This window comes from Staurois parvus, unplaced genomic scaffold (assembly GCF_062004578.1).
Source record: "Staurois parvus isolate SC_StPar_1 unplaced genomic scaffold, SC_StPar_1.0 ptg000592l, whole genome shotgun sequence".
Taxonomy (NCBI): domain Eukaryota; kingdom Metazoa; phylum Chordata; class Amphibia; order Anura; family Ranidae; genus Staurois; species Staurois parvus.
Window position 1 is genome coordinate 356,401 of NW_028318388.1, and position 16,121 is coordinate 372,521.

General features: G+C 45.5%; 1 protein-coding gene across 1 annotated transcript in view; it reads left to right on the top strand.

The window, feature by feature from the left end:
- CUNH17orf67 (chromosome unknown C17orf67 homolog) overlaps nucleotides 1–15,239 on the top strand; it is a 29,755-nt gene extending 14,516 nt beyond the window's left edge. The window contains exons 3-4 of the mRNA XM_089692539.1: nucleotides 10,964–11,108; nucleotides 14,614–15,239. Of these exons, the coding sequence (XP_089548665.1) occupies nucleotides 10,964–11,080 (117 nt within the window). The 3' untranslated portion in view covers nucleotides 11,081–11,108; nucleotides 14,614–15,239. The remainder of the gene's footprint in view (nucleotides 1–10,963; nucleotides 11,109–14,613) is intronic.
- The last annotated feature ends 882 nt before the right edge of the window (nucleotides 15,240–16,121 follow it).

A 16,121-nucleotide genomic window follows, 5' to 3' on the forward strand; every position in this document is an offset into this window, starting at 1 on the left:
TTCAATCATAGAATGTCAGGGGGTCAGCAGGGCCAATCCCTAAGTGTAATTTGGCCCAGTTCATCAGGAGGCGGTGAGAGTTCATATGGTGTATAGCCAGCTTAAAGCAGAGTTCCATTCACTCTGTAAAAAAAATAAAACTGTAGCTGCTAACTTTTACAAAATAGCCACTTACCTGTCCCACGATCCCAAGGTGCCCCCGCCGCAGCCGTTTCACCGGCCGTCCTGTATTCCAGGCGCTGGCATCCTCATTGTGGGCACCCGGCTGTGACAGCTTGCGGCTTCACAGCCGGGTGCCCACTGCGCATGAGCGAGTAGCGCTGTGTTTCCTGAATGACCTGTCACGTGTCCCACAAGACTTTGGGGAGGGAGGGTAGGATGACAACGTCTGCTTCCGATCACCTAGGCGATTGCAGCAGAAGTGGGAGCGGGTACCTGTCAATTTCGGGTACCTGCTCTCCCTCCCGCTCCCCAAAGGTGCCGATCCTTACTGGGGAGCGGGGGACCAATCTTTAAAGCGGAACTTCTCCTTTTGAATGGAACTCCGCTTTAGGTCTTTCATCTCTACTTATAAAACAGCCAAGGTCACTGCATGACTAATGGGATTAATATATGCAGATTTTGTCTTTTTACCACACTGGGGCTGATTGTGTGATGACAGCAGACAGACCTTCCCACTTAATCATTCTGATGACATTCCTCAGTATCGATGTAGCAGAAGCAGGTAAGAAGCTGCATTGAGGTTTTCTAAAATTCTTGCAATGTGTATCCTTTAAACAAAAAAAATCTATAAATACCTTTTTTATGGATTAAATTGTCCCTCCCATAGTCTTTTCAGCATTGTAAATTGGAATGCTGGCAATTCTGTGTAGGGGCTAAGCATCTTTTGATATTTCCATCTTGCAATGTGGATGCAGCATCCAGTATAGCTGTGAAACTTCTTTCACTAGTATGATGCAAGGAACATGAACTGGTGGTTGGTTGTGTACAGCCCGGGTTTATGATTCAGTCTGACAGCGAAAAAAAAAAATCCAGTATAGCTGTGAAACAGCAGAAAAATTGAGTATTTAAAATGCTCACTTGCAGCTCTTTTCCTTTTCATAAACAATTTTTAATTGATTTGCAATGTATGTCTTCTCTGGGAAAAGCCAGTTCCCTAGCACATGCCCTTTTCCTTCTTGCAAGTCATAGCTCTCTTCTGTGTCTGTGCTGGCATAGCTCCTCTGCCCCTCCCCTCAATTCTCTACATAACCTTTTATGTAGCTGCTGGGGAGCAGTGAAGATGAATACTATAGAGTAGCCTTTCTCAACCAGGGTTCTGTGGAACCTTAGAGTTCCTCCAGAGGTTGCCAAGGGTTCCTTGAGCAATGGGCAATTGCTGCTTCTGAGATAAGTTCCCACTGACACCAATGATCTTTTTAGGTATCTGTTTAGGAAGGAACATTCTTCCTGCTGACCATCACGCTAATCAAGCTGTAGATATGGTATTAGTAGGGATTCTCTGAGCCTGGAAAGTAATTTCAAGGGTTCCTTGATGTTCAAACAGTTAAGAATAGTTGCTGTAGAGCAGCCTTTCTCAACTTTTTAAGCACAGAGGAACTCCTAAAGTAATTGTCAGGTCTCGGAGGAACACTTATCAAAACCGATTCATCAGAGGTCAATGGCAAGAATGTCCCTTACATTGGTGGTCAGTAGAAAGAATGTCCCTTACATTGGTGATCAGTAGGAAGAATGTCCCTTACATTGGTGATCAGTAGGAAGAATGCTCTCCATAGAGCAGTGGCCAGATCCTCACCAATACAGGCAGCTAAAAAAAAAAATTGGTGTCATGGCTTTGTCAAGTGGCATTGGTCCTAGAGTTATGCAGGCACCATCAAATCGGAGGTCAATCAGCCACAGCTCAAGGAACCATTTGCAACCTCTGGAGGAACCCTGGATGAGAATGGCTGCTAAAAAATGTTATTTGAGTGACAGCTTAGTCTGTTGGGGCTGCTGACATCACATCCAAGATGGTGGAACCCCCCTCCCCCCGTAGCAATTTTAAGTCCTTGGATGCTCCAGCAAGTTAGACTTTTACAGTTATAAAAGCATACCTACAATGCTCATAGATAATGAACAAAAAATCAGTGCTCACATGATATGGAATTGGATGGTGACATGGGGCACAGTGGAAGGAAAATAGGGAACTGTCTGGGCACAGAAATAAATGAAGAGGAGTCACTTTTATTACAGAAGCATCAAAAACAACATGATACGTGTAATCGGGGTACATCTCACCCTATACTGCGACGCAGCGCACCACATGGCAATATAGTTCCAAGCATACAATAAATACATTCAGAAATAAATACATTCGCTCAGCGGTATGATGCCTGACGTGATGTGCAGAGGATGAATCCCCTGACCGCCACGTCATGCATAACGCCGCTTACCCCAAAAACTGTAACATTCTAATACACATTACGTTTCCTAATAATACTAGTGCATGCGAGAAAACGAAAACCGGATATTACGATTAACAATAGGCATCGGGTGTGTGTGGGAAGGGGAAGGGGGGGGGGAAAGAAACACAGGCCCGAAGCTTTATTGAAAAGACAAAGACACGCAAGGGGGAGTAGGGGGAAGGGGGAAATCTTCAGACGTCCTCTTCCTCCTTAAAGTCCATCAAGGAATAGTCTCTGAGCAGACTGAGGATCAGTCTGCGGCAGTCCTCAATGGACATCCTCTCCCGCTGGTGGATGAGGCGCTTTCTGGCGCACCATAAAGCGTCCTTAAAACAACACAGCACCCGCCAGGCGCCGTCAATGTCCTCCAGAGAAAAGGTTCCACAGAACAGTCCATTCAACACCCCAAAGTGAGTGATGGCTGTCTGTGGTACAAAGTCCTTGAGTTCAGGTTCCAGGGCCCCCAACAGGGCCTGAGCAAATGAGCACTCCCAGAAAACGTGGTAGGACGTTTCCTCGTGGATGATGCAGAAGGGGCAGTGTCTGTATCTGCTCAGGTTCCTGGCATGCATAAATGTCCTGAGAGGCAACCCCCTTTGGATTGCCATCCATGCCAGGTCTTTGTGCCTGTTGGTAAGAATGTTGGAAGAAACATTCCTCCAGACCACCTTGCAGGTGTCTGAAGGCAGGCCTGGAACCGACTCCAAAATGTCGCTGGCTCGGATGAGCTTGTAGATAGTCTTTGGCTTCCACAAGTCAGGCTTGACTCCCTGCAGCCCTTGCTCCCTGATGAACTTGAAGGTATCCAAGTAGTACCAAGGAGTGTCCCAGTTGTAGGGGATGGAACTATCCCAAGTGTCCCACCCCAGGGACCTCCAGAGAGGCAACAGGAAGAAGCGAGACATTGCGTTCCCGCCAGAGTCCATAATCCGTCTGGGCAAAGTTCTGCGGACGCAGTTGCAAGCAAAGAACACCCTCAGCTGGGTGGCGATGTCGGGCACGCCCTTACCGCCCTTGAGGGGTTCCTTGAACATGACTGCCCGCTTCACTCTGTCCATCTTGGAGCCCCAGATGAAGTGAAACACCGCCCTGGTGATGGCCTTACAGGTGTTGACCCGAGGGGGCCAGGCCTGGGCGAGGTACTGCAACACAGGGAGAATCTCGCTGCGGAGTACCAGTGTCTCCCTTCGATGGTGAGGTCTCTGAGGCTCCAGAGTCCAAACTTTTGACGCATCTTGGCCAGTCTCTCCTCCCAAGACTTCAGGGCTGCGCCCTCGGCACCAAACCAAACTCCCAAAATCTTCATGAAGTCTGTCTTAATGAAGAGGAGTCACTAGGTAGAATGGTCCATAGGTTGGACAATAGGAAGAGAAGGCAGACCACGGAGCTGAAGCACCTGGATGGAAGCTGCCAAGGCTCATCAAGGTTGGTGGAGATCCCATGAGACTGAAAAGGTGGCAGGGTGAACTCTGTGGGTGCGTCCTGGGATGGGAGATGGAAGAAGGAATGGACCGGAAGGCAAACACCTGGGAAGGGACTGGCAGCTCCTCATCAAGGATGTGCAGAATATGATATGCAGAAGAAAAGGAGAGCGCCAGGTCAGGAGGAGTAAATTCAATGAACAAGGTAAAACAGAAGACTTGTATCTGGGATTCCTCCAGTCGGTATGTGGAGTGGAAGGACTAGCAGAGGAGCGGGATGGTAGCGCAATCAGGTGGATGGAACGGTGATGGCCATGGGACCATCATCGAGTTACAAGTGGCTCCCTGCATGGTCCCATGGCCGTCACCATTCTACCATCCCGCTCCTCTGTTGGTCCTTCCACTCCACATGCCAACTGGAGAAATCCCACATGTAAGTCTTCTGTTTTACCTTGTTCATTGAATTTACTCCTCCTGATCTGGCACCCTCCTTTTCCTCTGCATAAATGCATACCTAGAATATCTTTTAATACAAATATAATCCTCTAGGAAGAGTTCTTAAAATGAATGGTCTGGTGACAGGGTCTCTTTAAATAAAGCCTATTAGATGCATTTCGGTCATACTGTTTGCAACGTTTCTAATGTAACAACCAGAAGCTACAAGCGCTAATATGACTTATGCAACAAAACTTTTTCAGCAAGAAGAGAGAAAGAGTTCATGATGTGTGGGCTGACATTTCACTTAATGCACTTAAAGACGCACATTGCAAGGGTCTTGTCAACAGCACGTCACGTCGCGGTAACAGCGCAGAAGTCTGTCATTGCATTATGTTCGTTTCATGAATGAGATGATATATGTGAGATTGGTATTGAGTCTAGCCTGATACAATGTGACGTTCTGGATCTGCGTAAGATTTGTTTCCCTGAGCTGTGACTGCATTCCCTGCAAAGTGCATCAGTCTACTTTAACTTGTCATAGAAATGAGCTTGAAATGGCAACAAGAAATCAGATCTGCGCTAGTTGATGAGTAGGATTTCAAATGGTAATTAGAAGCTGTGAGATTTTAGATCTATGAGTCAGGCTGTGAATGGCAAGAGAGGAAGTTGTAGGAGTTTTTTGCTTAACATCAAAAAAGATGATTCATACGAGGCCCGAGTCCAGAGCCACAGAGTTACAAGACTTTGCAGAGTTAGACCGAAGCACCAGCATCCTTTAAAGGGGAACTTTTAAGGGGAATTTTTTTTTTTAGTTTTTTTTGTTTATTATGTTTTAGACCTTGGCAAACTAATACACTCCCACGGTTTCAACTACCATCTCTACGCCGACGACACACAAATTTACCTCTCCACCCCCCACCTCATCCCCTCACTCTCCACCCGCATCGCTCACCTCCTAAACGACATATCAGACTGGATGTCGCTCCACTTCCTCAAACTTAACCTGTCCAAAACTGAGCTTCTGGTCTTCCCCCCACCCCGCACCCCCCCCATCCTCTCCATCACTACTAACCATGCCACCATCACTCCCACCCCACTTGCCAAGGTCCTGGGTGTCACCCTGGACTCCCACCTCTCCTTCCTACCCCACATCCAAATGCTCTCAAGATCATGCAGGCTCCACCTCCGCAACATCTCCAGGATACGTACATTCCTCACCCCAGACACTACCAAACTACTTGTGCACTCCCTCGTCATCTCACGCCTGGACTACTGCAACTCCCTCCTCACCAGCCTACCCAAACGAACGCTAACCCCACTCCAGTCGATCATGAACTCGGTGGCGAGACTCATCCACCTCACTATCCGCTCCACATCCGCAACCCCCCTCTGCCAATCACTTCACTGGCTCCCGATTGCTCAACGCATCAAATTCAAACTACTAACCCTGACCTACAAAGCCATCCACAATGCTGCCCCAACCTACTTAACTGACCTGATACCCAAATACTACCCTACCCGTGCCCTTCGCTCCTCTCAGGACCTCCTACTCTCTAGCTCCCTGATCTCCTCCTCCCACGCCCGACTGCAAGACTTCTCCAGGACCTCCCCCATCCTCTGGAATTCCCTACCCCAATTCATCAGACTGTCACCCACCCTCACCACCTTCAGGAGCACCCTGAAGACCCACCTCTTCAGGGAGGCCTACCCCTCCCTCACCTAACATCTGACCTCCACTCCTCCCACCACCTCATCCCCCACAGCCACTTCCTCCTGTACCACTTTCCCCTCCCTCCTAGATTGTAAACTCGAAAGAGCAGGGCCCTCGAACCCCTCGTGTATCGCACTGTCTCTGTCTTGTCTCATGTCTTGTCCCCCTTGCTATTGTACAGCGCTGAGCAAACCCTTTGGCGCTATATAAATACTGTATAATAATAATAATATTCCACTTTTCACAAGGTGAATGTACATACAACTTAGCTATACAAGGTCCAGGACAATCATGCCCAATGTGAGTGAAGTGACAACATGGTCCCCAATGTTCTTCAGATTGGCTGAGGTGGAGAGGTGGATGACATCAGCCAATCGGAGGAAGCAGTGTAAAAAAAATACAATGCTTCCAGTTAATGGTTGAGCAGCACAGGAACAGGATAGGAAGTCAAAAAACAACAAACAAAAATTTCCAGCTTATTTACTAGCCAGCCTGCAACAAACTGGCTGGCTGGTAAGTGAGCTGGGAATTTTTGTTTGTTGTTTTTTAACATTGGTTGCCCTTGCATGTGCTCTTTGCTGCAAAGGTAAGTTATAGGTTGGTCAGCAGTTTTTGAAATACTCAGACCAGCCTGTCTGGTACCAACAACCATGCCACATTCAAAGTCACTTAAATCCCCTTTCTTCCCTATTACCAAGCAATTGAATAGGTGTGTTTAATAAAGTGGCTAGTGAGTGTATGTGCACCATCTTTGGAAACCCCCAAAATTTTGTTAGGACAGCAGTACACTGGGGTGTCATGATGTGGCCTCTGCAACGTATGCATGTATTTGCAAATGTGTGCAAACCAAACTCCTTGTTTTAACGTGAACTGTTGTACAGGGTTAATTCAGTTTCTTGCTGGCTGGTTGGTAAGGGAGCTGGGAATTTGTGTTTGCTGTTTTTTGAAATGCGTTGCCCTTCCATGTGTTCCTTGCTGCAAAGGCCAGTTATGGGTTGGGGTGGTTGCCATTGGTTTGTACAGGACAGGAAGTCCCCATTTTCTGCTGAAGCACAGTGCTGAATGCTGAGGCTACATACAATGTATACAGCGCTGAGAGAAGCTACATTTCATAGGGAATTAAATATTGAATTTGCACCAGCTTGGCTCAAGTAAACAATCTGATGTGAGTTAGGCTGTAAGTGATACCCTTTACTGGCTAACTTGTTAAAGATGAAAGCTTTGGGGAGAGGTAAAAGCACAAACACAGGGTGCAAAGTGGTGTTAATCATGATGAAAGCTTTGATAAAACGTAAAACAATATTCGCTCATATTGCAATATCAACATATTGCAAAGTAGAGCTGATTAGCTTCCAGAGGGGTCGCAGGGGATCAGCAGATCAATGTCAAGATACAGGTATTCAAACCGTCAAATTGTCTGATCAAAAGCAGGTCCTGCTGTGCTGAAGAAAGCCGGGGACCCAATTGGAGGTCATAAGTGGGAATGGCTGTGCATTTCAGAGCCGTCTGCCCTTTTTATAATGCACAGCTTTGAAATGCGTAGCCATACCTGCCGTCTTCCTCCCCATGTGTCCCCGGGTTGCTTCTCCTGCAGTCCTTCAGCACACCAGTACAGGCTTTTGATTATGGGAATATTATATAGGAAAATTATTAATTTTCAATCCCACATAAATAGCTGTCTCCAACTATGGAATACTACATAAAATGGCAAAAATGAGGAGAAACCCAAACTGTCATTGAGGCCAGGTTGTGTGATTGCCTCCAGCTCCCAAATCCACCTGGTCTCATGTTGCAACAATTATCGATCAAAATTGCCTCCCCTACTCCACTACCCAACAGCTCAAACACCTAGGGCCCCTCTCATGCTCCAAGCACACATGGCATGCAATGGAGGTCTTCAAATGATACGTCAAAATTTCGTATATATGATCCTGTAGACGTCTACAGGCTGTCCGGATGGTCTTGCCAATGTAGAAGAACCCCCACAGGATAACATAGACCACCCCTGTGGTGTCACATGTCACTCGCTGATATTTGTAAAAATATATTTTTTTAAAATATATTCTTCAGATTTTTTTAACATATAAAAAAGTAATTTTAACATATATTTTTACATATATTTGTAAATGCATTCCAAAAATGTAGATTTGTATTTTTAAAGACATACAGTATATTTGAAATGTATTTTTAAAAATATTTTTCATATATTTTGTAATAAAAACCCATTTCAACATACTGTATATTTATTGAAATATATTGAATATGGCCAAAATTGTAGCATTTCAAATATATGTCAATATATTTGGGAAGAATAGTTTTAAAGTATATTTCAAATATATTTTTCTTCCATGTGGGCTGGCCTCCCACAGTACACAGAACATGGAAATGCAATTATTTTAGTGAATATAAACTGCTAAATACCTTTTCTCATCAGCAGTTAAAGCAGTGTTGTGACTTCTATCAGTGTTCAGCTGAGCGCTGGTTAAAGCTTGTAGGAGGAGTTTTCATTCTCTCCTGATTGTCCTATGAGGCTGCAGGACCCCTGACCCTCTGTCTGGACAGCATTGATTGGCCCTGTGCTGATCACATGCACTCTCCCAAAGAATAAAAAGAAACTCTCTAGCAATAAACACCAAAGTGAACATGTGCAGCTTCCCCCCAAGGCTCTGTTCTATCAGCAAATGGATTGGGAACTATGAAAGAAGGGGAGGATCAGAGAAGTCAGAATCAAACATCCTTTTACACAATGCAGAGGATTAACCCCTTAGGTTCCACAGTGAGTATAATAAGCATACTTTACTGCATATACAGACTGATTGTACTGTTGTGGGTTTAGTAACACTTTAACAGAAAGCTACAGTTGTCCAGTGAGAGATCCTGCATGGCTCACATTGCTGCTGCTGCTGCTGCTGTGATTGGTTCCTCCATATCCAGGAGACCTTGGAAGGTTCTGGGTGAACAGGAGTGACCCATGCAGATCAGCAGCATGAATATGGATGCAGTTCCAGCCAATTACAGGGAGTGGTGCCCCTGAGCATGCCGGGTACTAGTATTTATATTCAATGAGCACATGTGATCTGGGTTCTTCCATTTCTTCCTGTGAGAAGGGAGTTCCAACCAGGGTAGGCAGCTGGCTCCATGGCTCATGATGCCAGGAATCCTCAGGTGGGCAACCTGATGACCAGAATGCTGAAACCAAGTGTGCCGCTGAGAGCTGACTGTGGGGGATGTCTATAGATCCTGTCTGGTATCACGGAGGAAGGTGAGTTGCAGCAAGGGCCTTGTGAGTACAGACTGTTCTACACGGATGATGGTGTCCAGACGAGCAATTGTCCACTAAGTCTGCAATTCTACAGAGGGACTTTGCTCCATTCTTGTGCAGCCTGCTACACAGTTCCACTCTGAGAAAGCCGTCCTCAATTGTGCATGGTTTGATTCAGAGTATCATGCTATATGCCTTCCCTATCCCAGTTCCAAAAAAACTAATAAAACAACAAAAAGCTACAACCCCAAAACTGATCATTGGAGTAATGAGTGGAATTTGTGTGCACCTGACTAAGGAAATCCGGTGTTCTTGGCTGTAGGAGGAAATCTAGGTGAAAACCTGGGCAAGACACAAGTGGCTTCAGCAGGGGTAGCGCTACACTTAAAGTGTTACTAAAGGCAGGACCCTTCATTCACTATATCTGGTCTCCCCGGACCCTGCATTCACTATATCCGGTCTCCCCGGACCCTGCATTCACTATATCCGGTCTCCCCGGACCCCGCATTCACTATATCTGGTCTCCCCGGACCCCGTATTCACTATATCCGGTCTCCCTGGACCCTGCATTCACTATATCCGGTCTCCCCGGACCCTGCATTCACTATATCTGGTCTCCCCGGACCCTGCATTCACTATATCTGGTCTCCCCGGACGCTGCATTCACTATATCTGGTCTCCCCGGACCCTGCATTCACTATATCCGGTCTCCCCGGACCCTGCATTCACTATATCTGGTCTCCCAGGGCCCTGCATTCACTATATCTGGTCTCCCACAGTACACAAAACATGGAAATGCAATTATTTTAGTAAATCTAAACTGCTAAACACCTCTTCTCATCAGCAGTATATAACAGTCTTGTGATTTCTAGCAGTGTCCAGCAGAGCACTGATTAAAGCTTGTAGGAGGAGTTTTCATTCTCCTCTGATTGTCCCATGAGGCTGTATAACCCTTGACCCTCTGTCTGGACAGTGCTCATTGTCCCTGTGCTGATCACATGCACCCTCCCTCCAACAAAAAAAACTCTCTAGCAATACACACCAAACTGAATATGAGCAGTTTGCCCCCAAGACTCTGTTCTCAGTAGATAGATTGGGGGATAGTATAAGAAGGCGAGGATCAGAGAAGACAGGACCAAACATCCTTTTTACACAGTGTGAAAGATTAACTCCTTAGGTTCCACAGTGAGTATAACAAGCATGTTTTATTGCATATACCAGGGGCAGACTGACAACTCATGGGGCCCCCGGGCAAAAGGGGATCATGGGGCCCCTGTGTCCTTGCCCAAACTAAAAAAAGCCTATGAAAAAGGTACCAGGGGCATCTCATGGCGCCCCCTACTGACCCCGGGCCCGCGGGCAGTGCCCGAGTTTCCAAATGGCCAGTCTGCCCCTGGCATATACAGATTGATTTTACTAATGTGGGTTTAGTAACACTTTAAATATCACTTTTGTGTAGACTGACCCTTTTAACTGTTGCTAGCAGTCATCTCATTTGCAGCACTTGGACTGGAACTGTGAGGCATTGAAGATCTGTGTTCCTGATGTACCACCGTAAAATGGCTCACGTTGGCGACTTATTAATGTGTGACCCATACCTTACTAATCTGGCCTAATGTAGGACAATAGAAACAAAGGCTTTAAAGCACAGCTTGGATAAACCATGTCTGTTCTATTTTTTTTATAGGAGTATATGCTGTATCTCCAGCGTCTGGAGCAGAGATCAGAGGAACAATTCTATGAGCATTGGTGGAATCCACACTGCCAGCCTCACTGCAATCGTAACATTGTCCATCCTGTTTAATAGCGGAAGGACAATCTGGCCCATGAAGGTATCCCTTTTCTGTTGTTTCCTAAATTCTACCCTTGGACAATAGTTTGGATTATGCTTCTCTCTGTCACCTGCCTCAACCTCTAGCCGGTCTGACCACACTTCTCTCTGCAGCCTTCCTTGACCCCTAGCCTGTCTCACCATTCTTCTGTCTGTCGCCTGCCTCAACCCTTAGACTGTCAGACCACGCTTCTTTCTGCAGCCTTCCTTGACCCTTAGCCTGTCTGACCATGCTTCTCTCTGCAGCCTTCCTCGACCCCTAGCCTGTCTGACCATGCTTCTCTCTGCAGCCTTCCTCGACCCCTAGCCTGTCTGACCATGCTTCTCTCTGCAGCCTTCCTTGACCCCTAGCCTGTCTGACCATGCTTCTGTCTGTCGCATGCCTCATCCTCTAGCCTGCCTGACTACGTGTCTCTCTGCAGCCTTCCTCAACCACTAGCCTGTCTCACCATTCTTCTGTCTGTTGCCTGCCTCGACCCCTAGCTTTTCTGACCATGCTTCTCTGCCTGCAGCCTGCCTCAACTCCTAGCCTATCTGACCATGCTTCTGTCTGCTGCTTGCCTTGACCCCTAGCCTATCTGACCACACTTTTCTCTCGAGCCTGCCTCGACCCCAAGCCTATCTGACCATAATTCTCTCGCCTGCCTCATCCTCTAGCTTGTCTGACTACGTGTCTCTCTGCAGCCTTCCTCGACCATTAGCCTTTCTGACCATGCTTCTGTCTGTTGCCTGCCTTTAGCCTGTCTGACCACACTTCTCTCTGCAGCCTTCCTTGACCCCTAGCCTGTCTGACCATTCTTCTGTCTCTCACCTGCCTCAACCGTCAGCCTGTCAGATCATACTTCTTTCTGCAGCCTTCCTCGGCCCCAGCCTGTCTGACCATGCTTCTGTCTGTCGCCTGCCTCAACCTCTAGCCTGTCTGTCCACGCCTCTCTCTGCAGCCTTCCTTGACCCCTAGCCTGTCTGACCATTCTTCTGTCTGTTGCCTGCCTCAACCCGTAGCCTGTCAGACCATGCTTCTTTCTGCAGCCTCCCTGGACCCCTAACCTGTCTGACCATGCTTTTGTCTGTCGCCTACCTCGACCCCTAGCTTTTCTGACCATGCTTCTCTGCCTGCAGCCTACCTCAACTCCTAGGCTATCTGACCATGCTTCTGTCTGCTGATTGCCTTGACCCCTAGCCTATCTGACCACACTTTTCTCTCGAGCCTGCCTTGACCTCAAGCCTATCTGACCATAATTCTCTCTGGAGCCTGCCTCAACCCTGAAACTGCCTAACCACGCTTCTGTCCCTTAGTTTGGTATTGTGCAGCCTTTTTTTTCTCCGAGACTTGCAGCACTCTATTATTATTATACAGGATTTATATAGCGCCAATGTTTTATGCAGCTAGGGCAGATAGTACAATTACAATACAAATTAATACAGGAGGGATGAAAGAGGGCCCTGCTCATTAGAGCTTACAATCTAAAAGACTAAAATCCATTCTGTCTGTTTTTGACCATTTTAACTTTCAACGCAGAGTGTCTACAGATAGTAATACAAATTTTACTTAGGTCCAGGGGTGGACTGACCATTTGGAAACTCAGGCACTGCCTGAGGGCCCGGGGTCAGTAGGGGGCCCTATGAGATGCCCCTGGTACCTTTTTCATAGGCTTTTTTGAGTTTGGGCACGGACACAGGGGCCCCATGATCCCCTATTGCCCAGGGGCCCCATGAGTTGTCAGTCCGCCCCTGCTTAGGTTATTGCAACTCTTAATTAAAATAACTCATGGACTTCAGAACGGGTCAGCAAGCTTACATGAGAGTATTTTTAAAGCCAAAATCTAAATCTATAGATTTTATTTTATTCTGTTTGTAAGCGCTACTACCAAGTTGTACCTTGGAACGTAGTCTGATTTATTATACTTGCACACCCTAACATTACTTATGTAATAATAAAGAGTCTATTAAAAAAACAAAGGTTCTAATCCTTTCCTACTTTCCAAAACTACAACAGCTGGAGTTGGGCTTTAAAGGGTCAGAACTATGGGATCTCTCCTAGCTTTACTGACTGACCCGGAACAAGCACACACCTATAAGGTATCAGGACTCTGGATTTGCAAATGCCTGCTTTACGCTAATCACTTATTGGGCAGGGATGTGAGGATCCAGCGCATGAACCTTCAAAAAACGTCAGCAATGGATATTTCACATTTCTGTCATGATAGATTCCCTTTAAAATCTGCACTTAGCCTTATGGCTTTTATTTATATCGTCAAATTCCTTTGTGAAAAATGCTTAACTACAGGCTAAAAATACACTTTAAAGTGCAAGTCCCATTCATATGCAGCAATCCAGAACAGCGCATAATTATACCACTGTGAACACATGACAAGAACATACATAGGCTGGGTGAAAACCTGTTGTTTTTGCTGCTATTAAATCAGTTGTATAATTAATATGTAGCATTAAAGGTCTCCTGTAATTTGCTTGACATGTCTCTTAGGAGAGCTAATTAAGTATTACTGTTCTTTGCAGCTCTTATACCTTTAAAGGCTCCTGTCTGACAGCCTAAGCAACTACCAAATCCAGTTACTATGTGATGCAACATTTTTTTTAAATCTTCTTTTAACTTCCCTGAGCTAAATTCTCCTTCTTTTACGTCTCACATGTTCCCCCTCCCAGACACTGCAGCTCATAGTGGGAGGGTTTCATCAGCAGAGTCAGTGCTGTCAATCAAGAAAGCAGTGGGTGGGGATAGGTGTGGCCAAGTGCTGACTGACAGGCTTGTGAATCAGCAGTGACAATGCTGACAGTCACACCCCCTACAACATCTTCTCACCCCACTGTATGCACTTTGATTTTCTCACCCCACTGTATGCACATGTTGATTTACTAAAACTGGAGAGTGCAAAATCTGGTGCAGCTGTGCATGGTAGCCAATCAGCTTTTAACTTCAGCTTGTTCAGTTCAGCTTGTCAATCTGCATTGACAAAAAAAACCTGGAAGCTGATTGGTTTCTATCAGGGGCGGATTGACAACTCATGGGGCCCCCGGACAATAGGGGATCATGGGGCCCCTGTGTCCTTGCCCAAACTCAAAAAAGCCTATGAAAAAGGTACCAGGGGCATCTCATGGGGCCCCTACTTACCCCGGGCCCTCGGGCAGTGCCCGAGTTTCCAAATGGTCAGTCCGCCCCTGGTTTCTATGCAGAGCTGCACTAGATTTCACACTCTCCATCATTGATCCGGAACAAGCTTTTGATATGCATACTTGCTCCAGTTCACTGAAAGTTTTAGGATAACAATGCTTCCTTTCCAAAAATGAACATTAACAGGCTTTGCCAGTTGCCCTCCCCATTTACTGCATATGCCCCAACACAATCCTCAAATCTTCTACCAAATGCTGCAGCCATGCATTTACTTTTTCTAGTTAAATATAAAATACTACACATTATTATTCAGCATTTTTACCAAGCAAGTGTAGTTTTTAGCTCCTTTTTCCAATGTTCCGTGTTTCTCTTTTAGATCTGGCTAAGGACCTCAAAGTACTCTCACAAAAATAAACCAGAATAGTTTTGAATCCTTCAAGCTCGATGCCCTGATGTCTGAAAAAATGTGAGCAAGGACACATGTAGTGGACCAAACTGCTTGTTGATGGTAGAAGTCAACTGAACCCGACTATCGGCTTTGATGTGGTAGCAACCAATTAACCTCTTAACATATTGAGTTATGTGTTCTGTTTTGCATTTCAAAATTATCATAATAACAATTAAGTGGAGATAAAATATATCTTAATATTTTCATGTGCAATATTGTGACAATGCATTCACGCAGTTGAACCCTACCCCTGTGTGTCTGCAAAAATTGGGACTATACTTTCAAAAGTGGGTAACATTATATCGCCTTGCAAAGAACGCTACAGATCCAATATTTTTTGTAGATGAATGGCGTATAGTGCAAAACAAGCTTTTGCAATTTTGACTATATAAATTAATAGTGTTCTGTTCTCATAACATTTTAATGTAAAATAGTGTATACTTACAACATAATAATGCTTTAAAATATGGTACTGCATTGTATATCTGCATGAATCACTGTATAACCTTGGAAGCTACACAGGCTCAAATAAATGTATTGCAAATTTTAAAAAATGTGTCCTTCATTTGGATAGTCACCTAGATTGTCTTTTAATTGATATATACGGTATATATATATATATATATATATATATAAATAATAATTTTTTTTTGTGTTTGTTTGTTTTTTCTTTAATCCTTACCCTATGATGCCATCTGAATGGATCCTATTCATATTCACACATTTGGACAGCACAGTGGCTAAATGGTTAGCACTTCTGCCTGGCAGTACTAGGGGTCGTTGTTTCAAATCCCAACCCCGGCACCACCTGCCTGGAGTTTGCATGTTCTCCCTGTGTCTGCGTGGGTTTACTCTGAGTATTCTGGTTTCCTCCCACACTCCAAAGACATGCTGTTAGGTTAATTGTCTCCTGTCTAAATTGGCCATAGTATATGTACTGTATGTATGAATGTGAGTTAGGGACCTTAGATTGTATGCCCCTTGAGGGTTAGGGACTGATGTGAATATATAATATATATGTAAACAGTGGCGGACTGACCATTTGGAAACTTGGGCACTGCCTGAGGGCCCGGGGTCAGCAGGGGGCCCCATGAGATACCCCTGGTACCTTTTTCATAGGCTTTTTTGAGCTTGGGCAAGGACACAGGGGCCCCATGATCCCCTATTGCCCGGGGGCCCCATAAGTTGTCAGTCCGCCGCTGTATGTAAAGTGCTGCATAAATTGACGGCGCTATATAAGTACCTGAAATAAATACATTTAAAGGGTTTTACTTTTTGCTTTACAATGGGAAAGTCAAAGCCCAAATCCAGGCAGAACCTCACAAATATTCTAACCCTTTCCTGCACTTTTTAAATTAGAAAAGGTTTTGCCTGAAGTTGAACAAAATCCTACAAATGTTAGGCTTCACAGAAGAGCCTCAGGAAGCATCAAGTAC